At 45.3% G+C, this 22874-nt stretch overlaps 1 protein-coding gene across 1 annotated transcript; it reads right to left on the bottom strand.

The window, feature by feature from the left end:
* Positions 1-852: 852 nt before the first annotated feature.
* On the bottom strand, positions 853-21373 carry LOC144145178 (uncharacterized). The gene is made up of 5 exons (XM_077676697.1): positions 21072-21373; positions 20845-20904; positions 8523-8592; positions 3486-3559; positions 853-2048 (listed from the first exon to the last, which is right to left on the bottom strand). Exons 1-5 carry the CDS (start codon positions 21266-21268, stop codon positions 2033-2035), a joined length of 417 nt encoding a protein of 138 aa, XP_077532823.1. The 5' UTR covers positions 21269-21373; the 3' UTR covers positions 853-2032.
* Between the last annotated feature and the right edge of the window lie 1501 nt (positions 21374-22874).

The raw sequence follows: 22874 nt of genomic DNA, 5'->3' as shown, positions 1-22874 counted from the left end.
GAAGACAGTGGCCGGCCAAAGACTCAAAATTTTTAACATATTATAGTAGTGGCAACCAATCCACTCCTTACTAGCATCATTTGTCCTTTCCTCTTGAGATAGGGATCCACAACCGCTCATGTCCTTTACGGGGATAGCACCATCCCTCAGTGACTTGTAGATTATATCTACGTAAACCGGATCCTGTTGGCAAACCAACACATGAGGATAGCCTAACATTTTATTAGGCTGAAAAACTGTGATAGGACAATATGTAAACATGCCCTCAAGTATCCTGAACAAAAGGGATTGTTTCCAAGAAGATACACTATTTCCCACCATAGATGCCCTAGTCCTACCTCGTCGGCCCTGGAGACTTCCATATATGCACACAACATTCGGTCCCAAATGAACGCACAACGGAGTCATCAGGGAACCGCACTATGCCCAAATGTAACCTCAATAAAATGCCACCAGAAGACTAAGTCAACGTTCCACTGTCTTTACAACACCGCTCAACAAGCCTTCACTAAAATTCAGACCTTTGCAGACATTACGGAGACAGCAGAAGCTGCAAGGCAAGAAAACGATAAATAATTACGTTACATTCACGTCATTGTCTGTCATTTCTTGTTGTTGCTATTACATCCCTGACTTTATCGAACTCGACTTCCCTTCCCCCAATGCCCACACCCATTCTTCTGGTGGTACAGAAACTGAAGAGGTCTTTCACAACCTAGTCAGAGGTAGGGAGTGAACATGTGTGCATGCCACAGACAAATAATCATGAACTACCATGTTAGTTTTTGTACAAACGTTGGAAATGATTGGTAATCTCTTCCAATGACACAATTTTGTAACACAAGCAACGAATGACTCTATTCATTGACAAATTTTAATGGCAATTTTTTTTTAATAAAATAAAAGGTGCCTTGTGCACATGACAAGACGCGAGCACAGGCAATAAAAGCAACAATAACTTAGCTCCTTAAAAACTTTTTTGAGCAAACCGCTCGCTTGTCTGTGCCCAAACTCTGCACAAAAGTCACACTTTACGGTTCAGCATATTGTTTAAAACTAAAATCGGAGAGAGGATTTATCTGTAGTTCAGAAATCGAATAAACACGGATTTCATCTATGAAAAGTTTCAGAGCCAAAAAAAAAGGAAGAGAGAGTGCCATGGAATGGTGCCACTAAATCAATAAAACGAAAATCACTAAATCACTAAAAATCACTAAAATCACTAAAAATCACTAAAACGAAAAGCTCAATCTTAGTAAACTATGATAGAAACTATGAAGTTCATTTTGGTATAGGGGGAGGAGGAAGGGTGCAGCTTAAAAAAAAAAGACGAGAAAAGAGGGAGTACATAACAGAAAAAAAAGTATAGACCAACAAAAAAAAGTGCAGGAATGGGAATAGTTTAAACAAAGAACCAGTCCAAAAGCAAAAAAGAAAAAGCACTCTCATGACCTTAGGAGCATCGCAGAATGGCAGATGGTCACGGGGAGAATAGACATTGACGGCATGTAAAGTTGGTGCAAAGCTTATGACAGAAAAACAATAAAAACGATGCATTTCACGAAAGCCTAATTAGTGCTTCGTCAAACTAACCCCTTTCCCTCCTACTTATTTTCCAGTGCTTCTGCAAAGCACTTTTGTATTGGCACAGATGGTGGTTACAACACCCTGTATCACTGAATTTGTATTTCGTGTAAATGGACATTCCATTCTAGGTCTCCAAATAAGAATTTCTAAACAGCTACTTCACTTATGGCTCTTTCCTTTTTGTCAATTCATTGCGCAGGTTGCGCAGGTTCATTTCATGGCTGCCAAGTTGCTTAAGACGAGCATAACTACCTCCACACGAAAGTGAGTAAACCAGTACACCAGAGAAACCAGTGCGAAAGCAGCCAAACAGTTATAGAGTAGCAATCGCACACACACACTGGCACAGAGTGAGAGAGAGAGAGAGATAGAATAAAAAAAATTGGTAGACTTTTTTTCCTACGCGTTCTTCTCCAGGTTTTTCTTCAACTTCTGGCACGTCTGGTCAAGCAGCCTGCGTGCTATAAATTAAAGGGGCAAAGGTCAGGCTGCTAGAGCCAACAGTGAGTCAACGCAGCTTTCGCAAAAGCACAAACCCACAACGTACCCTTAAAATGATTGGCACAGATAGCAACATGCACAGCCAATATGCACGGCAGTAAAATTGCCAGCGGAAAAGGGTACTTACTTACATGTCGTACATACAGTTACAGTAAAACTTAAAGCTATACTTCTTTTGGAAATCGAAATACCACACAAAAAAATGTAGCCAGCGTAACTAGTTTTAAAAGGTTAGAAATGCTAGTACTGAGATTTGATATGGCTACTTTCTAATTGCTAACTATGGCTTTTAAGTGATTACATATTTCATTTGAACAAACACCGCAAGGATGTGGACGGAATAACGAAGAAAAAAAAAACAGTACAAGCGCTGCACAGTGCTTGCACTGTTAGTGCTTGTATTGTCTTTTTTCCGCTCTTTCATCCGTGTCCTGGCGCTGTTTGTTCCAATAATGTATAGCCGACTAGCCCAAACTCAAGCCTTAATTAGAGTACATACTAATGGAATTATGCTGTAGTTGTACATACACATTAGTTGTTGACAACTACCATTTGAACTTCCTCGTTAGTAATGGAAGAGTCCTTCAATACTTTACTGGTCACAAAACTCCTCCGTAACTCTATGGGCGAGCTTCATATGCTGTTTTTGGCTGCATATGAAGATCCCTCCCATTTCCGCTTTTGCTGCAAGCAGTGCTCGTGTGAAAAACCGTCAGTGGCGGACCGCACTTTTCGTTTCAAGCAGTTGGAGCTCGACAAGCCTACAGTGAAGATGCCCTTTTGTACGCTAATCTGAATAAACCACTGGCCACATATTATGGCTATGCGAACATTACAAAGATCTTCCTCATCAGATTCTCCACCAAACATTTTTTTCAGTAACACTGAAGTGATAAAAGTTTCTAGGCATGGCTTTATAAGAATGCAGTTTTGAGAGCTGGAACTAGGGTTCTTCAAATAGTGAACGCTCAAACCGAATGTGAATTGAATATGCAACAACAGATTTTACACTCGGAGTTCAAGTAATCTCCCTTAAAAAGAAACACTAACACAACAATGTCATCTTTATACAATGTGATTCAAGAACTGAGCCACTTCAAAACTCTTTGGTTCCGTCATTGTTGCAAAGCAGTGTTTGTAGGTGCTTTACGAAGCACGGTTACAACAGACCCACAGAGATATCACGACACCCTTAGTTTCCAATAAAAAATGGTGGGCGAAAAATCAAGAACGAATGCTTGTTTTGAACTGAAGCGTTACTTGCTGTTTCCTCTCTTCGTGTGTTTGCTTCAACCAGAGCTAGCTTTGACGAAAACATTTATACTTTCAAACCCTACAAGTGGCACGGGCCTTAACCCATTTCCTCACAGGCTAAGAGGCATGCTAAAACCACTCACGTCAGTGCCTTGCGAAAACGCTGCATGTAATGTTGTGCTGCCTTCACCTCTTCCATGCGTTGGTCGATCTTCGCCTGCAGGAGGGCATACAGATGCAGCGATTGAAACAATGTCATGCACGCTGCCTAGACAGTAGTTGAAACAATATCACCCAAACTGTTAAATCCAAAAATGACAGCATGTAGGCTGATTTAGTCGTACTCTAGTGCGACTTAGTTGGTTTGTGATCTTGAAACAAATTACAGTTAAACCTGGATGTAACGAAGCTCTATGTAAAGAATTCCTGGGTTTAACCAAGTTTTTCAATTCCCCATTGCCCGCCCCATTGAGGCCCATGTGTTTGTGAACTCTTTGTAACGATACGCAGCAGCGGGTAACCTTTATGTAACCAAGTCGGCAAGCTGATCAGTCAAGGTTTTGTGCCCTTTTATTCAAAAATAGGCCGGAGAAGTGACCTAATTTTGCGAATACTGGCACTATTGCAAGGGAGCCGGTAGCAACGAAACCATCTGGAGTCGCCTAAAAACGAAATTCACGATGATGATGATTAACGGAGCAGATAGTGCCATCCTGCGGGTAATGCAGCTTCCACATCTGGTTTTGCTTGTTTAGTGTGACACCACACTAGGTAGCGAGAGTAACTACACTTCACATTTGCTTTCGCCCACACCAAAAACCACCTCGCGTTTTCACGTGTCAGTGCAGTTTCGGTTTGGGATTTCAGTTTTGAGGAGCTCCTGTACGCGTGTAGTTACGCGTCTCCATTGCTATCTGTGGTACCCGTTCGTTGGTGATAAGCTCTGCCACAAGGAAACAAAAAGCTGTGCCTTTTCAAAACAAGCACAACACAACTTTAAATGCCATATCGACTGGCAAGAACGAAGAATGACGCAGCCCGGTACAGTATCCCAGCTAGTGCCCTCTAAACAATTTTGAGTGCGGTAAAGAGTACCAAGTTTGCAAAAAGGCGCCCTTTCAGCATAAGTTTGGTCTTTGAATCTTGTTAAGGCACCGGAAACATTTAAAAGGCAAAGGTGATTCTTAAGTTACACTTGTCAACACGGGGGTGAGTGCCCTTCCTTCTTTGGAGCGCCTTGCAGTGCCAAGCTCGTGCAAAAGCCGGAGGTGCAACTCGCACCATTTTTCACTGTGAAATAAATCCACGAAGGCCGAGTTCACCTTTACTGATGTCTAGCATATTGGCTTCATTTCTGCTTCATTTTGGCGAGCCTTTAACTCGAAACCTGCATGATACAAAAACCTGCGTGTAACGAAAAATTGCAAACTTCCGTCCCCTTTGTTACATACAGGTTTAGCTGTAAAGACAACAGTGCAAACATAAACTGGAGGAAAGACCAGGAGATGAAAGATGAAAAACCCCTGCGTGTCTAGTCCTTCGTCCCATTTTCGCTCGCACTGTTGTAATTTGCAGATCTTCATTTAGCTTGAGTAAAATAACCTCTTCTGAGGACAAAATATGATGCAAAGGAAGGAAGGACAAGTCGTGGGAGCCTCGCATACGGAGCAAACAATCACCAAGCGGCATCAAACCATGCAGCCACTGCTGCCACCCTGCCAGCCGCAGCATCGCAGTGCGACACCACAGCTGCCATCCCCTTCAATAAACCAGGGAAGACTACACCTGCTATACAAAGTATGCCACCAGTCTGCCCTTCACACTGTCACACCGCCTATAGTCCCGCCGAGAGCATGCCACTTCGTCACACGCCCAAGGCGTCTCACCCTGCGGGCTTTCCCTGCCACCAAGGAAGGGCAAGACGGACGCTGCAAAGCACAGCAATCCACTGTGCCACTGCTTCTATTTGCAGCAATTTCATTTTCCCTTTTTTTCTGGCTCCGCTGCACACCCCAAGCAGCACAAATCCGATTACTACAAGGAAACAGCCTTCATCAACATTAAATTCAGCTTAGCATCAAATGCTAAAACGGAAGTTCGGGTGAGCTGGTACGTAATTAAAAGGATAAACAGCACAAAACAATGAAACACAAGAAGAAGGGTACAAAAAGACATAATGCTGACTCACAACTAAAATTTTCAACTGAATGCTGTGCCTTTCTATGGCACGCATCGAGCCGAAAGGACAGGATGGAAAACAGCAGGTACAGATTATTTTTGATGGATTTGATTTAGCCTTGAATTTGTTTTATCCTCGACCAACAACCCTTGTGTGTGCTGTCGTTGATTTTGTTTTGTTTGTTGTTGTTTGGGGGTGGGGGGGGGTGTAAGTTTATTTCACGAAAGCAATACAGCAAGGGTACCAGATTCAAGAAACTGCAAGGGACCCTCGATTATGAATACATAAAGTGATTGCGTCGAAGCAGCAGGTGGGCTTTTACACAAAAGCCCATCAAATGAGTACAAAGTATAGAAAGACAAGAAAAAATTGCCTGTTGTGTACATACACTCAAAAAGCTAGCTTAACCTAGAACAAAAATAGTGAAATCAATTCCTAAATAACATAAGGGAAACAAAGGCATTTGAAAACATTAGGGATAACAAGCAAAAAGTAAGAACACAGAACAAGCTACTTATTGCAGCAAAATAAATTCTCTAAGAATTTTTTAGAGCATGTTAGCGACGCGGATGATTTGACAGCCATTGGCAAATTATTCCGAAAGACCGCAGTTCACGCTGCGCACAAATTTCGCATTAGGGAGTGTATCGTAATCGTCAGCCAGCTTTTCTTTTTTTTGCTCGAGATTGGAAAAGTGAGAACTAAATGTAAGGTGAGGGTCTAGAGAGAGAGGGAGAGAGAAAGCGTTTATTGAGGGCATTCATGGTGTTCCATGAGCTGCCTTAGCATCGGCTGCCCTCTTGGTGAGCAGGAGCTGGTCCGAGAGGCAGGGGATGGACAGCAGCATCTCCCACTGCGCTTGAGGGTTTGCAGGGAACAACTGTAGGTGTAGGTGCTTGTTTTTCCAACCCTCTATGACAATATCTCTGAGTACATCTGGCTGTTGGCAGTATTTGCATTCTGCTGGATATTGAGGGGGGGGGGGGGGGCATCCAGTGTAGCCTTATTGTATGCGGGAGGGTTTTTGTTTGTAGGAGTTTGTGTGGTTTCTTGGGACTTCGCGAGGTTTCGGTGAGGTAGCGGGAAAGCCCGTCGATTAAGCTTGTAATTTTGTGTTGTTCCTCGGTAGGTTACAAGTGGTGTAGGTTTCTCCCCGTCCTCCGAGGCCTGGTCGGCATGTGCCCTTTTGGTGGGCAAATTCGTTGCCCTCCATGGAGGCATGAGCAGGCGTCCACACAATCCTAAGTTTGCTACCGGGGAATTTGTTTGAGAGCATAAGGTGCATTGCTGGTGCCACCCAACCCCTACTGAACCTCCTGCACGTGTCCTGTGAGTCAGTTATGCTCGCCGCTTCCGTCGGCGTGAAGGCAAGCGCCCCAGGTAGCTCCTCTGCCCCTCTGGTCAGTGTGGTGCCTTCTCCCACCACACCGTCTTTGTGGTGACTACCACTGCCTTTGCCCTTCTACTATGGATCATGGCTGGGCCCAGGTAAATGGCAAGGAATTTAACGTCGTCACAAGGTGACTAAATGAGAACCAACATTTATTTCAAGAAAAAAAAAAAAAACTGATGGGCTTCTGATGAGACATAAAGACTAAGAATATAGTTTTTTGGGGTTAACAACTAAATAATTATTAGCTTGTAATCACCCATAACTGCTGTTTTCTTTCCTTTCCTTTTGGCTAGATGCATGCCGTAAAAGGCACAGCGCTCAGCTGAAAATTTTAGTTGTGAGTCAGTGCTGAATCTGCTGGTACCCTCGCTTGCATTTTGTCATTTTGCGCTGTTTACCATTCTATCATCCAAGTTCATCGCAAGTGGGACCTCATAATTTCATCTAAAAATACGTAATGGCAAAAAACAAAAGGGCTGCCAGTTGCGGAAATTAGCCCAGAAACTGGAGTGCAGAGACCAGCCAAGGTTCACAACTAGCACGGGAACGCTTCCTGGCTGGCATAGTTCACCGAAAGGCACGTACCATAGAGCTTCATAAAATAACAACCAGAGAGAAATCTGGCGCTGCGATCTTACGCTTCAATGGGCGTGATGGGTAGTTCTGGATTCGGATTGGCGCTCAATGGCTTGTGGAAGTTACTATGGATTGCAGGCAGTTTCGTTTTCGTTTTGGATTTACATGAACGCATTTGCCTACGCAGGGTGCTGGAAAAAGCTATAAAAAATATGTAACTTCTTGAACTGCATGCCGCGCGCGCACTGACGCCGTCCTGAGTGGAATGTTTTATAACCAGAGTTGTGAAATGGGTGGGTTGTCAATTCATTACCGGCACAGCCAGCACGAAAACAAAAATGACGGCACTCTGTGCGGCGAAGTTGTCTGCGAATTAGGAGTTGCGGCGCTGCTCATTCGGCAGAGCAATGTATTGTCAAAGCTGACGACGGTTGCGAATCGCTTGGAACAGCCACACCTTCCGAGCAAACGCCGGCTCCTACGGCGTACACCAGCAGTACCGGTGGCTGATAGGAACGCAGCTTGATGAATGTCACTAATTCAGGCATGAATAACTTCTCCAAAGGTAATCGGTTTCTTTTTTTTTTATGAGCACAAAACTTTTTCTTTCCACTACAAACCACCAGCGCCTAAACATTTACAAGCAGTTTTTAAAGAAGTCCGCATCCTGCTATACGTGGCGGCAAATTGCAAACCTGCTCTACAACCCTCCTCGACTCCGCGTCCGTTTTATTCCGTACAAAACCGATTTTTCGTCACCAACTTTTTTTAATCACCATGTAATTTGTAAACCGGGCAATAAGAGTTTTCTCGTCAAAAAACCCAATTTGCGCAGCCGTAGGCCCGTTTTGATCCTACGCAATCCGGTTCCAGAACTACCATCATTCCCATTGAAGTGTAAGCACTGCTGCCATGTTCACGTTGACACTAGCGCCAGTTTTCCCTCTAGTTATTATTGTATGGAACTCCATGGCACGTACAGCTTGCATGGAGAGCACAAACCGCCTTTAATGTTTTAGGAGCTCTGCTCACCGGCAGCAGTGGCAGTGTTCTGTAGTCCAGCACACCGACCCGAAGGACCTCGCCCAATCTTGCGTTGATCCTGTAAGAGAGACGGGTGAGGTTGCAAACACGACAATTAAAAGCCACGATGGCCTTTGAAAGGCCAATAAGGGAGAATGTGGCAAGTAAAAAGACTTTTAACGACGATAGTCTTTCCTGCACTACTTAAACGCAGAAATTTTGGCCTCTCTGTATGTCTGTCTGTGACTCGATTCAGCCACCCGGCCAAAGTGAAACACAGGCAAATCGAAACGTTTAATTCCGGTGTTAACATTCATACTTGTCAATGTTGTTGAACAAGAACAAGACATTACGCAAATATGATGCACAAAATCAATGGATAAGTGATATTTGCAGTGTTCCTTTATTAAAAATTTAGGGATGCTTTGTTTTTGCAATCAACTGAAATACTACACCACCTGCAGAAAGCCATCGCCTGCTGTTGCTCGCACTACTATTGGCGGTGAGCGCGACCACGGGCGGCGCTGCGAAGCGCGCCTCTGTGACGTCGGCTTAGGCATTCTCGCATTTATCGTCTGCTTCACGCGGGCTCACTCTCACTGCTGTACCTATGCGCTCAGTTGACGTCTGATGCTTCTCCGCACCAGATTTCGCGTGTGCATAAATTTTTATAACAACAATAGACTTAAAATCGCACACACTAGCTCAAGGCGTGAGTTAAAGTATAGTTTTGGGTACTGCTACAGAAGAAACGTTGCCGGCGTCGCCCCATTCCATGCGAAGCCGTTCCTGTGCAGAGCGCGAAGAGTCGGAGCTAGGCGTCACCTTTTGTATTAAGCAATATTTCAAATAAAGGGAAAAGCCAGCTGCTAGTAATCGACAACAGCGAAAATACAAGACCAAAACAAATTCCATGCCTTTGGGGCCGTCGGCTTTGGCAGAGGGCATTACGATCCCCGCTAATCATATGTAAGGTAAAAACCTTTTCAACCTTGCCTAACGCTCGAAGTTATTGTATCACATCGCTTTACGTTGTCATGGCATGAATGTATGCCAACATACACTATGGCGCGCAAGAAATGTAGGTTGAGTTCCAAATAACTCACTGTGTGCACAGGCGCGTGCTAGTTTTATACCAGGCTTTTAACCAGCATGGGGGTTTATTGAGCAAAACGAGTCACGTCTACGGAAAAGTTACAGTAACACCATGTTTGTTCAGACGTGGAGGGATATTTCGGTACATTGCCCATAGACATATCTTCCCACTATTCAGATATGCTTTATAGTAGACCTGCACTCTGGAGGAGGAGGATGAGGAGAAGCAGGAGAAAACTTTAACAGTAATATCGAACTAATTAGTGGGCCGGGACCTCAGTCCAGGACAAGAGAGTAATAATAATTTTCTTCAATCCATAGAACGCCATCCCGAGTAGGTCAGGATTAGTTCTATGCACCTGGAAGGGTTGGAAAACAACAAACGGCAGCTTGGAAACATTCATTGGTTTCGATTCTTGCAATATATGCACGTATACTATTTATTGCGTTTTTTAGCGAGTATATCATGCCTTCAACACCGTAATCATGTCATAATTGTTCGGGTTGGGAGTCAGTTCGTTATTACAACGATGGTTACGATAGAAATTCGGGGCACAAAAGCCACCTTCGAGTAATCTGGACAACGTCGTCTGGGGCGCGATCGGGGCTGCGTAGCACAAATTTTCACAAACTCTGCAACTGAATAAACAACGCACGCTGCGGATATGCACCTTCTTGCTCCCAGCCGTAACGAAAGGTAATACAGCCTGAAGAAAATATCCAAACGATGTTTGTGAGCCTCCCAAACATACACACACCTACCAATAAGGCGTTTGTGACAGTGCAGAAAAATTGATGGGTTGGACACAGAAAAAAAAAAAAAAAAACCTTTCGTCTGAATCAAGTCAACAACGAAAGAATTCAAAGACAGCCGCTTTATTTCCTACTCTGCGATGCGCGTGTAGAGGCCCGCTGCTTGGTACGTAGCATTAGACTGTTGAGTCTTCATAAGAGCATCGTAAAAATACTGGCTACGCATTTTGAGTACTTATCGATTATCTCTGAAAACTAAACCTCGCGAATAAGCTAGAAAGGACGAGTTACACACGATCTTCTGACCGATGCTCTTACGAAAGTTGTTATCTCTCTCCTCGTGTGTTGCAAACTTGTGGGGGATACAGCTTGAACTTATTCAGATGTGTCAGAAGCTGGCAAAAATAACTGAGTCACTAGAAATACGCTTTTTAACGCACTAAAGCATCAAAGCAGGCGATTTCTAGCACAGGCACTGCTGCCCTCACAGGCGGAGTGTAGCAGACGACAGCGGCGCGAGTCCCTAAGCGGACGTCAGAGCCAAAGGACGCCACTCAAACATCTCACCGCCAATAGCTCCTGGCAGCATTTAAGAAATCAAATGGCAACAGAAAAGAACGGCTCCACTAGATAGGTTCCACGTTCCGCTTGAAACGCTCATAAAGTAGGGCACCGTGGTTCTATAAACATAGCAGGGTGCCTCAATTCACGCGAATCTCCGCCGTACAGCAGTGCTGGCATCGAGGCACCCGACTTGGAGCAGTGGAACACGGTAAACGTAAATTGACTTAAGCAAACCTCTAGCGTGTTATCTTGGGAAGAACGAGACAGGAGAGGAATAGCATGAGAGGCGAGCGGAAAGAGAAGGGAGGCATTCACTTGGCAGGGGCGCCAGTTTACTATCATCTTTCTTCAAGATTTGCAACGAAAGGAGCAGATATGCGGCCATTTTTTTTATTTGCCAAATTTAATCAAATTAAGTGCTTTTATGATGCCATACTAACAACTACCTCCTATACTTTTCGAGTTATGAGACTACCAATTACTTAAGATTATTTAATTAACCAGGCAAAAGCCCTACAAGATTTCTGTGTCAGTGTGTATCAGAAAGGTCAATTCTGTGCAAGGAAGCTGTCAGATCATTGCTTTCTTTCCTTATGAACCAAGAAATATGTACAGCGAAAAAAATTTCACCTTCTTTTGAAATCAGAAATACTTTCACGTCGCAATGAAGGTGGAACTTTCTTGCACAGAATAGACCCTCCTGATCACATTGACATAAACACCACGTAGGGTTTTCTGCCTTAATTAGTTAATCATTCTAGGGGAGACTTTTTAAGCAATTTGTCTTGTAACTCAAGAAGTATAAAACATATCCTAATACCGATATCAGTTTTGTTATTAGAATAGCTAGCTATATAAATGTTCCTAATGTGATTAAATTTGGTCCATAAATAAGAAAAATAGTCTTACTTGCCACGTCCACTTTCACAAACAGTCGAGATAAGCTTCTTTTATTGCAACAAAAATGCCAAATAAAAAGCCTATTCAACCAGTTTTCCCAGAACTAATTCGATGTACTGCACAAAAATAACACCGCAGCACTCGAAGAGGGTGCACCTATCCATTGCGAGGTCATTCAATGATTAAACCAGTGCAAACACTGCCCGCCTAATGAAACAGCCATGCTGACAAATGCAGTGATTAACGTAACCAATACATAGCAACGCTTAATTGCAGTGAGGCGGTTATGCATCACAAGAAACCGAATGAATAGGAGAAATTTTGCTTGGATTTGAAGAAACAGCCAGACAGAAATTAAAAAAAAAATGATAGGAAAGGAATTTCAGTGCCCCATATTTGTTGCCATGAATGTTGCCTCTTATTGCTATAACTATTGCCTCAACCCTTTCCATGGATGAAAGGGCACCCTGAACAGAAGGCCTTTATTTTGCCCCAGTGAAATTCTGGAATACTCTTACAGCATGTACTTTTTGTAGATGGTTTGCGTGAAGCAGGATGTCACACTGCCTCGGTAGCAGCACTGCAATACCTTAATTCATTCGCAAAACCTCCTTTTGGCTTATAAGAGGCAAGAGGAAACAGACGAGTCTAGTACAGACACCATTCAATTTTTAGACACGGCTATTTCGGACTAGCACCCGCCGTGGTGGCTCAGTGGCTAAGGCGTTGCGCTGCTGAGCACGAGATCGCGGGTTCGATTCCCGGCCGCGGCGGTCGCTTTTCTGATGGAGGCGAAAAGCAAAAACGCCCGTGTGTACGAGATTTCGGCGCACGATAAAGATCCCCAGGTGGTCAAAATTAATCCGGAGCCCTCCACTACGGCGCGCCTCATCGCCTGCGTTGCGTCGGCGCGTTAAACCCTACAATCAATCAATTATTTCGGACTACCCATTCCCAAAGTATCAGTCTTCTCAGTCAAAGTATCAGTAGCAAACTGTCAGTGTCGATTGCAGCCTATCCTATCACAGCGCTGCTGAACCCATTCCAGGTAGCACAAAATGTCTTTAAAACATCGATCTGGGTGATACATTGGCAGAAACAGATTTTCGACCAAGTTAGACGCACTTAATATGATTTCGGAGGGAACGATTTATTTTCACCTGGCAATTCGTTGAAAAGGCACACCTTTGAATTCCTGTTTTATCTGAGCACAGTTGTAGTCGTGTTCTCAGCGTACAAATTGGCACCGATTTATTCGGTCCTGAAGATTCGCTGAAAAGGCCTGAAACTGCGTTTCCCCTGCAACAGGGAACCAGTGGTGCATGCCTGTGGCAAATCGTGGGTGAGGGGGCGGGCTGCAACACATGCGCAGATTGCTCTGAGAGAGACAAAGGAAAGAGAGTCCTGTAATGGACCACGCAGCGCGGTGCATCAGGTCATGGTCCGGCCATGAGACAAAACACTGATGATGGCATACTGATGTTCGTTTCCTCTGGTCACACGAGTACAAAACCCATGTGGTGTCTTCTCTTTTCGGGTTTTGATTAGGTGCGCAACGGTTATACAGTGCACTTATATGAATGGCACAGTTGTGTTTGTTGAAATAAACGGGTATGCAACATGCCAACCCACACTGTGCATTTCAAAAAGGATGCGAAAAAAAAATATTCCACATTTTAAATTTTAGCCGCTTCACCTTCCATATTTTCATGCCCGTCCTTTGCCGTGCTGATATTTAATGGCGATAATTTAGAGTTCTCGTGCAGCCGGTCAGAAATGTAAGCGTCGCTTCAGATGCAAAAAGGCAGGAAAAATCATTGGCCAGTACTATATGTAACCTCGCAGCAAAGCTAGTGCTGCCCGTTTCTTCCTTGTTTCCTGGCACTGGGGAAGTTTTTGCGTTATCAATGCTAATAATCATGGCATGTTTCATGGCTGCTCTGGCGTGAGGCGCAATTTCTTTGTTTTGAGTAAAGCTATCTTTCAAGCTCTTCTCTGCTTTACACTACTCAATTCGCTGGCTGTGTGCGGCTCATCCTTTGAAAAAAAAAAAAAAAAAAAAAGTGCTCAGTTGACGTCCTGGGATTACGCCTTGCAGGAAATTGTGCAGCATATTTGAAGTTTCGTTCCAACGTGGACGTATGCGCGAGCTTCTCGAGACCTGTTTAAAAATGATAGTTAGTACATGCTGTCAACTTCACCGATGTGAGCCTTGAGCAGTCAATGGTGTTTTGAAGGACTTCACCACCACCTCGCCTTCATAAGGCCGTGTTACATTGACTCGAGGCACCGGCAGTCGACTAAAAAAACTGGTTATGGGAGGATTTGCTAGTTCCCACAAACGGGGATTGTGCGACGTGTTCCCATAGGAGAGGAGGACGAAGTGTGATGGTTTTGCATTCTTCGGGGTGTGCTAGCGGCACCCAGACTCTTGCGTCGTGAATACCGCAAATACATTTTTCTACAACATCCTCGCCTGATAACAATATAAACGCTGAGCGTCTTCTTTGGTTCAGACCCCCCGCAGAGGTGAAGAATGTACGTGCATGTTAAATCACCTACGACACGCCCCGTTAGCGTGAGCAGCCAAAGCGAGCGCTGCACACTTTATGCGCAACGGGGGCACATCAGGATGCATGTCTCGGCAAGCACCGGCAGGAGGGAGCGAAGCAGCCAGATATCACAGGCACGGGGGCGCAAACGGATATTCACGATTGACATGTCTACTGGTGAAGGTGGACGGCGCACATACTGCGTGGGAAATCCCGCGTTCTTCGGACCCAGTGGGGCTGTTTTTGTATACTTCTACTTGACCCCGATTTCAAAACTTTTGTGCCGTATGCAACGTTTGATGGTTGCATTTGCAGGCATCATTGTTCTTTCTGGGTGCGGTTGCAGTGCACTTGGGAATCATTTCGAAGTGTTTCTTTGCAGGTTTGAGTTCTTGTGTTGTCACACCCCAGTGAGCTGAATCTCATTTTTCACATTCCAGTTCTTCGAAGGAATGCCCTAATGAAACCATCACTGTTGTGAAGTCAGCGACAGACCAATGCGAGACTGGCCAAGATCTTGTGAAGAAATTTTAAGTTATTTCACACTAATACATAATTCTGAATCATAATCAAACCGTAAATCATACATTCCAGTGTTTGCAACGTTGTTGCACTGAATTTAATAAAATGTTTGGAGTGATTGTGTTTCTACGATTCTGAATATTGTGTAATGCACAGATGGTGCGCGGTGCATTGTAATTTGCTGCGAACTGCACAAATTATTCTTTATTCGACAATGTCGTGTAGAGAGAGAACAAAAAGCATGTGGTGGTCATCTATCGGGCTACTTAAATGTTAAATGCAGCTGTAATAATCCAACAAAGATTTTAATGGTACCCCAAGGACCAGTTTTACAGATTTTCCAGGTGTTTACAAGACACCTTATACATCCAAAATGAATATTACAGGTCCTTTATAATCCCTATTCTAAACCGGAATTTTCTCGACGATTACAAAACCAGATTTAAAAGGTTGAGCCAGCCAGACATTAGCAGAGATGGAAGATGTTGCCATGGTGAGCATCTTTTCCGTGTTGTTATGTAGACATGTTTTCCCTCTGGGATGTACCGAGCATATGCACTTTGTAACCTTTCTGTGCTAGGTGGGATTGCCCATCGGATTGGTGGTTGGTGGTTGGATTTTTTTTTTTTTTTGGCGCAAGGCCAGCTGGGGCAAAGAGCGCCAAACAAAAGTATACAACAGAAAACAGTGGCTACTAAAATGTGTAAGCCAGAATAACAGTAAAATCAAATAAAACCAATGGAGATGGCTGGTGTACAGGGCCAGTGTTCGTTACGCATGATAGGATATGAGGTTTAAAAAGTTAACACCAGACAAATATTTACCTACTTGCACAGAAACCATTGCATTGAAAAAATTGCACAGAAACCATGGCATTGTCACCCAAAAACAAGGGTGTAGTGGAATGTGTTGTCTGTATAGTTCCTTGAAGTGTCTGTGTCTTGTGTCGAGTGCCTTGCATGTGATTAAGATGTGGACTACGGATAGGCCCTCCCCACACCTGCTACACATGGGTCTTGGAGAGCCAGTGAGCAGGTGTGAGTGTGTTACATGTGTATGGCTCATCCGCAACCTAGCTAAGGTAACTTCAATGTGTCTGTTGTGTGAGTAAGTAGTGTATGGTCCCAAGTGTGGTTTTATTACGTGTAACTTGTTATCTGTCTGTTCACTCCAGTGCGCTTGTCATGCATTGCGAAGTTGGTGTCTAATGTGTGGCTTCATGTCTGTGTACGGCACTGTTGCTATGTCGACTGTATTCAAGAGTGTAGCAGCAGTGGCCATTTGATCTGTGGTTTCACTCCAGGCTATTCCACAGTGGCCAGGAACCCAACATATTGTTATTTTAAGACTTGAGGCGTATGCCGACATAATGGCCTTTAAAACAAGATTGATTACATCATTTTTTTAGCGTTTCCTGGACAAAAGTGCACGTACAACACTAAGAGAATCTGTAAACACTAATAACTGACTATGGACTTTGAAATTTGACGTTGAACGATGTGATGTAAAACAAGTGAAATGCCGTGTGCGTCAGCCGTAAAAATGCTGTTGTGGGAGTTCATTCTTTTTGCCATGTTAAAGTTCGGTCCGTGTGCAGCACAAGACACAGCCGTAGCTGTCTTTGATGCATCACAGTAATATTCTGCGCACTGATGCTTCTCCTGCAGGAAGAGGAAATGCTGCATAATGGCTACCCTTGTTGCCGTTTTTATCGAATTGCAGGAAGGACAAGTCACAAAAAACAGCCCGGAGTTGCCACAGTGCAATAAAATCAGTGATGGGTGTCTTCTGGATGTGTGAAAATGACACCGCTAGCTCACAAGCTTCTGCTCTCACTCTGAGAGGGAACGGCATGGAAATAGATGGACTATTTGCAAAGACCTGCTCTGAGGATGCATCATGAATGGTTGAATTAAAGGGATGATTTGTCATAGACATGCTTTTAGACGCATACAACAAGTTAGTGTATGTCTTCTGGTAATACAGGGACCATTTGTGACACTCTGCATAGAGGATTTCAATGGGGCTAGTGCGAAAGGCGCCACAGGCAAGACAAAGTCCCAAATGCAGCACCGGGTCAAGCATTTTTAGCGCCGTCTTCGTGGCGAACCCATAAACAACACTGCCATAATCCAAGCGAGATCCTACCACTGCAGTATAAAGGCGCAGGAGGAGCTGCTTCTCAGCACCATAGGATTGGTGTGACAGGACTTTATGAATGTTCATTGTTTTTAGGCATTTGTGTTTGAGGTGTTTCAAGTGAATCCCGCGCTTCCGGGAGAACACAACACAAGTACTTTTTACAGGGTTCAGTATAAAACCGTTAGTGACCGCCCAGCCAGCAAGTTTGTTCACCCCAAGCTGGACTTGGCGTTCACAAATTGAGAAGTTACAAGACTTAAAAGATATTTGGACGTCATCAACATATACAGAACAGGAAATGGTTGGTGGCAATGCCTTCCGGAGCGAGTTCATCTTAACAATGAATAGTGTGCAGCTCAAGACACCGCCTTGAGGAACACCATTTTCCTGCACATATACATTGGAAAGTGCACTGCCAACCCTCACTTGAAAGGTTCTCTCCGACATGTAGCTAGCGAGGGTGTTCAGCATGTTGCCGGAGACACCAAACGACTTGAGGTCACTCAAGATGCCATACCGCCAGGACGTGTCATAGGCCTTTTCCATGTCAAAGAAGACTGTTATGCAAAACTGATTATGGATGAAGGCATCTTTTACATACGATTCCAACGCAACCAGTTGACCGTTGGTGGATCTCCCAGCCCTGAAGCCAGCCTGGCAGCAGTCTAGAAGACCATTGTACTCTAAGAAGTACATGAGTCTCCTATTGATCATCTTCTCGAGCAGCTTGCACAGGCAGCTTGTCAGGGCAATGGGACGATAACTTGAGGGAGAGGAAGGGTCCTTCCCCTCTTTCAGAAAGGCCACAACGATGGCCTCCCTCCAAGACCCTGGAAGGCACCCCGAAAGAAATATTTTGTTGTAGAGTTGAAGGAGGGTTTCAAGCGTCTATGCGTGTACGTGTTGTATCATGGTGTATGTAATGTTGTCTGTGCCTGGAGCTGAAGGTTTACAAGTACTGAGTGCGATCTTCAGCTCATGAAGTGGGAAGGGGGTGTTATAAGATGAGTTCGACTTATTACTATCTTGCAAGGACTTCTTCTCACAGGATGTTTTATGTTTTATGAAAGTGTTGGTGTAGTGTGCTGAACTGGACATGTGTTGGAAGTGTTGTGCGAGTGCGTTAGCCTGGTCTTCGAGTGTGTCCCCTGTTGTACTAACCAGGTGCATGCTGTGTGTCTGTGGTCCTTTAAGTTTTCGTATTCGTGTCCAGACTGTGTGTGTCTGTGTATGAATTGATGAAAGTGAGGAAGGTGCACCAACTGTCCCTTTTCGCCTCACAACGCACTTCCTTCCCAAAAGCCTTGGCCCGTTTAAAAGAAATGAGATTATCTGACGTGGGGTACCGGTGAAGGACACCCCACACCTTGTTCTGGGCCTCTCATGCCCGCCTACAGTCCTCATTCCACCACGGCCTCCTTTGGTTGCGCGGAGCACCGGAAGCGTGGGGAATGGACTTATCGGCGGCGGCGAGGATGTGCGCCATGACGAGTTGGGCGGCTTCCTCCGCGTGTAGGTTTTTTATGAATATGTGGTGTAGTTTAGATGTTTCTGTGAATGTACTCCAGTTTGCTTTTGATTCATTAAACCTGATATGGGAAGATGACTGCATGGGCCTCTACCTATATATGTTAGTGAAGTGGGGAAGTGGTCCCTACCATATGGGTCAGTGCCCACGCCCCACTCAAGACATGGAAAGAGAATTCCAGAACCAATAGCCAAGTCCAAATGTATGTATTGTGTCCTAAGTTATGGTATGTGGGCTGTTTCTTGTTGAAAAGGCATGCTCTAGATGATGTAAGAAACTTCTCTATCAGGCAACCTCGGGCATCTGTGCGAGAAGGGCCCCAAAGAGCATTGTGCGCATTAAGGTCACCTGTGATGATGTATGGTTCGGGTAGCTGGTCGACCAGCGCCTCGAAGTCAGAGCTGGAGAGTGCAAGATCGGGAGGGATGTAAATGGAGCACACTGTTATCAACCTATTAAATATTATTGTGCGCATGGCTACAGCCTCAAGGACAGTGTTCAAAGTGACAGGGTGGCATGCTAAGGATTTCCGGCCGACAATGGCCACACCGCCAGAAAAGTGTGTGCAGCCAACCCTGTCCTTTCTGAATACCATGTGCCTATTTAGGAAATTTGAGTGATTGGAATTCAAATGTGTCTCCTAAGACACATCACACTTGGCTGGTTCGAATGCAATATCTCATAGACATCATCAAGATTTTTAAGGAGGCCTCTACAGTTCCATTGAATAATATTTTCTCTTCCCATTATGGAGTTTTAAAAGCTACTGAAGTCTGTGTGTATGTGTGATCATGTGTCTTTCGGGGCTGTTACTCTAGGATTTGGCTTTTTGGGCCTTTCTGTTGGCTTGGCCGTCAGAGGCCGCTCCTTGCGGTGCGCTGCAGGCAAGAACGGCGCGACGTCCATCTCATCGTCAGATGTCCTGGGGGTGCCCGTCGAACCGGTCCCCCCGAACTTGGCCCCCCTTCGGGAGCCCTTCGTTTGAGCCGCCAGCCACCGCCACGGGCGTCGGGGGCGCCAGAAGTGGCATGGGCGGTGCGGTGACGGTGGGAGCAGATGCGGGACACCCGGTGTCCATCCCCTCGGCACCCTCCAATGCACTGGAGGACGGGTAGCAGGGGTGGATGGCAGTGGGGGATGGCAGTGGGGGAAACGATACTTCGGTGCGGCCCCTTTTAGGGGGCCGATCACGTTTGGGGGGGGAAGGGGGGGGGTGGGGGGGTTAGACAATACCATAAAGCACAGTATAAAAGCAGGGGACGGGGGTACTTTCTTCGTCAGCCTTACCCTGATAGCTGAAGAGGTCCCGGAGCTCCCTGCCTGGTAAACAGACAGGGAGCCAATCCGCCGGAGCTTGACCTGGGCTCCGACGGCCACCGTTTGAGGTTTCTACCCTTCACCTTAAAACTCATTACCACGGTCGGTTACAGCGTGAGTATGGGGGCTTGGGGTCCGCAGTGTCGCCAACGCCGTCACCAAGATTGATCAAGGTGCCCCGTGCGGGGCGCCCATCGGATTACTGACATCCACTGGGGTTTCCAAAATCAGAGGTAAGCCCTCCTCTGTTGGCCATCACATCACTCTGGAGTGAGATAATCTGCAGCTTTTGCAGCTCCTTTCATGGCTGAACTAAATGCACAGACAGCCATTACAGCATAAAAGTGGTATCACATTTTAAACATTTTCCAGGTGACTGACGTATTTTGATTTTGTGGCATCACAAAGAATTATGTCGTTATTCATGTCTGCACAACTGTTTTTTCACTATGCTGAACACTTTAGGAATTTTACATTAGTTCTACTGGGTCATGCCAGATTGCACTACTCAGCTTTGACTGAAATTCAACCAGGAAGAACAACACTTAGCTACTTATTAATTCACAAGAGTGCAACTTTAGGCTGCGTCCTCGCAGGCATCATGAAATCACCCCCCCTCCCCTGATGATGTTGACACGGCACATGCAATTGCAAACAACCGCTGATGCACAGAAGAAAAAAGCACAGCCATCTTATATAGTCAAAAATATTCATAGTTTATTTCGGCCCTTCTTTATAGCACTAGCCTGATGCAAAATTCACAATTCTGAAGTTTAAGTGCGGATATATCCAGTAAAATGATAGTTTAGGGCACCAGCTTTGATGAGCCTCACATCCAAAGTAAAGCAGTGGCTATTTTGCCGGCAGCTCCTAGCCATTGGCTGCTTGCACTCAAGTGACATGGCGCATCCATCAAATTACTCACGCCGCATATCCCCTGAGTAAAAGCCAGGCTTACCTGTCGTTGACGATTTGAATCCGCCGTTCGGACTTGGTGCCGACTTCGTCAAGGACACTCCTGATCGGAATAGAAAATAGAAAAAAAAAAGACGGCATTGTAGAATCAAATTGCAGCAGCATGTCTCAGTAGCTTCCGGGGCGTATGATCGAACCACACTTGCGAAAACTTATCTTACGGATGTTTGCATGGACATCCTTTTCCATTCACTCTCACTGTTCACTCACCCAGCAGCGACTTCCATCAAATGCTGGCATCTTGCCTTCGCGTCATCGACATTTCTTCGCTCGCCATTACGAGCAACACGCGCTACTTTAAAATATACTGCCGCCGGCGGATTCTCCCAACGTGTTCTGACATCCACGTTCCGTTCGTCCTTTGTAGGAATTTCGCCTTTCGTAGGAACTTTTCTCTTTTGTGTCATTGCAGCGATTTTACGGGCAGGCGTTACACACTAGTCTTCGAAGTAATTTTGTCTGAACAAAACGGCGGCCTGAACAGCGCGGGCGCGGGTCAACTGCTTTTGAAAACGCCCCTTTTGCGTCCCTTTCATCGTGACGTAACTCTTCTAGGAAACGCATTTTAAAAAAACTAAAACCATATAACAGTATCTTTTATGTGTTTATTTGAACGCATTTTGAAAAAGTAAACGCGATAAATTTTTTTATTACGGCGTTGAAAGTTTCTATCTCAAGGGGAGGAACGTTGCCAAGGGAGGTAGGGGCCGGGCAACATTGGGCCGGGTGTCCTATTCGCACGCCCCGTGGGAACAATTTTTATTTTTAAGTTCGCACGCTGCGTGCACGCCTTTGATCCTTCCATAGAGATAATATACTGACTGATCCTTCGCCTGCTTCGCGACCAGCGGACCAGATGGGACCAGCGCGACTTGCGCTGTCCTAGCGTCACTAAATAAGCTTATTTATTTCGTGGCTCTACGCTGTCCCTTTCGAATCACTCTGGTCTCGCTCAAGCTCAGCATTGTCAAGCTGCCTGCATAGTTGTTGGCTAATCTGTGTTAGTAAGTAGCTCAATAGTTTGTTTGTAGGCAAGGCAAGGTCCTCGGAGGCGTTGCCAAATCACCTACCCGGCTGGGTAAAATCAAGACAGACTGATCAGTTGCAGTTGCGAACGACACCAGCGAGGATTTGCTGTACTGGATGGGAGCAGTTTGTCTTGATTTTTACCCAACCGGCCAAACCGCTTCCGCTCACTGACTGGCCAGCGTCACTGTCATTTTCAATGCAGTCTCAGTTTCGGTTTCAGCGGGTGCTGCGATACCGATGGATTTTGTGTGAACAAAGCTGACCACGTGACCGTCGGAGGGATCTCACAGAGCAGAGCAATCCTCCCTGTTCTGTGGCAGAGCTGCCGTAGCCGTAGCACCAGTAGCACTGTCGAATCCGCATCGCCGGCAGTTTCTGCGAATGCCCTCACGTACTGATCTCGTGGGCCGCTTAATTAAAAAGCGACCGTGGACGTGACGCAGGCGCTGCGAGTGCAAATGCTACCGCCAGGCGCGTAGCCAGGATTTTTGTTCGGGGGGGGCTAAGGTTGTTCTCCGCCCCCCCCCCCCCCCCCTCCAAAGAAAAAAAAGCGCGGTACGTAGTTTGCAAGCGCCCTTAAAGGCTATGAAAATAAAATACATGTTTGGTTCATTAAAAAGTCTGCCTTGTCCCGATAACAATGATGCCAGTTTTATCGCCAACTTCAAAGGAATAATCGATATATTAAATTAAACGTTTGTTTGAAGCAGTGGCGAATCCCCGCCCTCTTTCCGGCGGCGATTTCACTATGACAGTTCAGGATCTTGTTTGTACGATTGGCGCCTAACGACTTTAGTCACCGCCAAGGAACATGATTGCGCGATTGTAGAGGGGCCTCCGCCTCCATTGATCTTATCATTTGAATTCTAACGTGCAGTTAACACACTCATAACTACGTTTTAGTGCTAGCCTATATATATACCACTCCTGCCGATATCACTTCTCTGCAAAGCTAAATTTAAAATTTTTTTGAAATTTGTTGCA

The sequence above is a fragment of the Haemaphysalis longicornis genome, unplaced genomic scaffold, assembly GCF_048455015.1.
Source record: "Haemaphysalis longicornis isolate Haplotype H1 unplaced genomic scaffold, Haemaphysalis longicornis Haplotype H1 scaffold_7, whole genome shotgun sequence".
Classification (NCBI taxonomy): Eukaryota; Metazoa; Arthropoda; class Arachnida; order Ixodida; family Ixodidae; genus Haemaphysalis; species Haemaphysalis longicornis.
The sequence above is the reverse complement of the archived record's forward strand: the minus strand, read 5'-3'. Positions and strand labels throughout refer to the sequence as shown.

What these genes read in the sequence shown, in the direction of transcription:
- LOC144145178 (XM_077676697.1), bottom strand. Translation starts at nt 21,268, where the DNA reads ATGACACAAAAGAGAAAAGTTCCTACGAAAGGCGAAATTCCTACAAAG. An exon ending in TTGATGGAAGTCGCTGCTGG is followed by an intron (nt 20,905 to 21,071) that starts GTGAGTGAACAG and finishes TATTCCGATCAG; the next exon opens with GAGTGTCCTTGACGAAGTCG. An exon ending in ATTCAAATCGTCAACGACAG is followed by an intron (nt 8,593 to 20,844) that starts GTAAGCCTGGCT and finishes TCTCTCTTACAG; the next exon opens with GATCAACGCAAGATTGGGCG.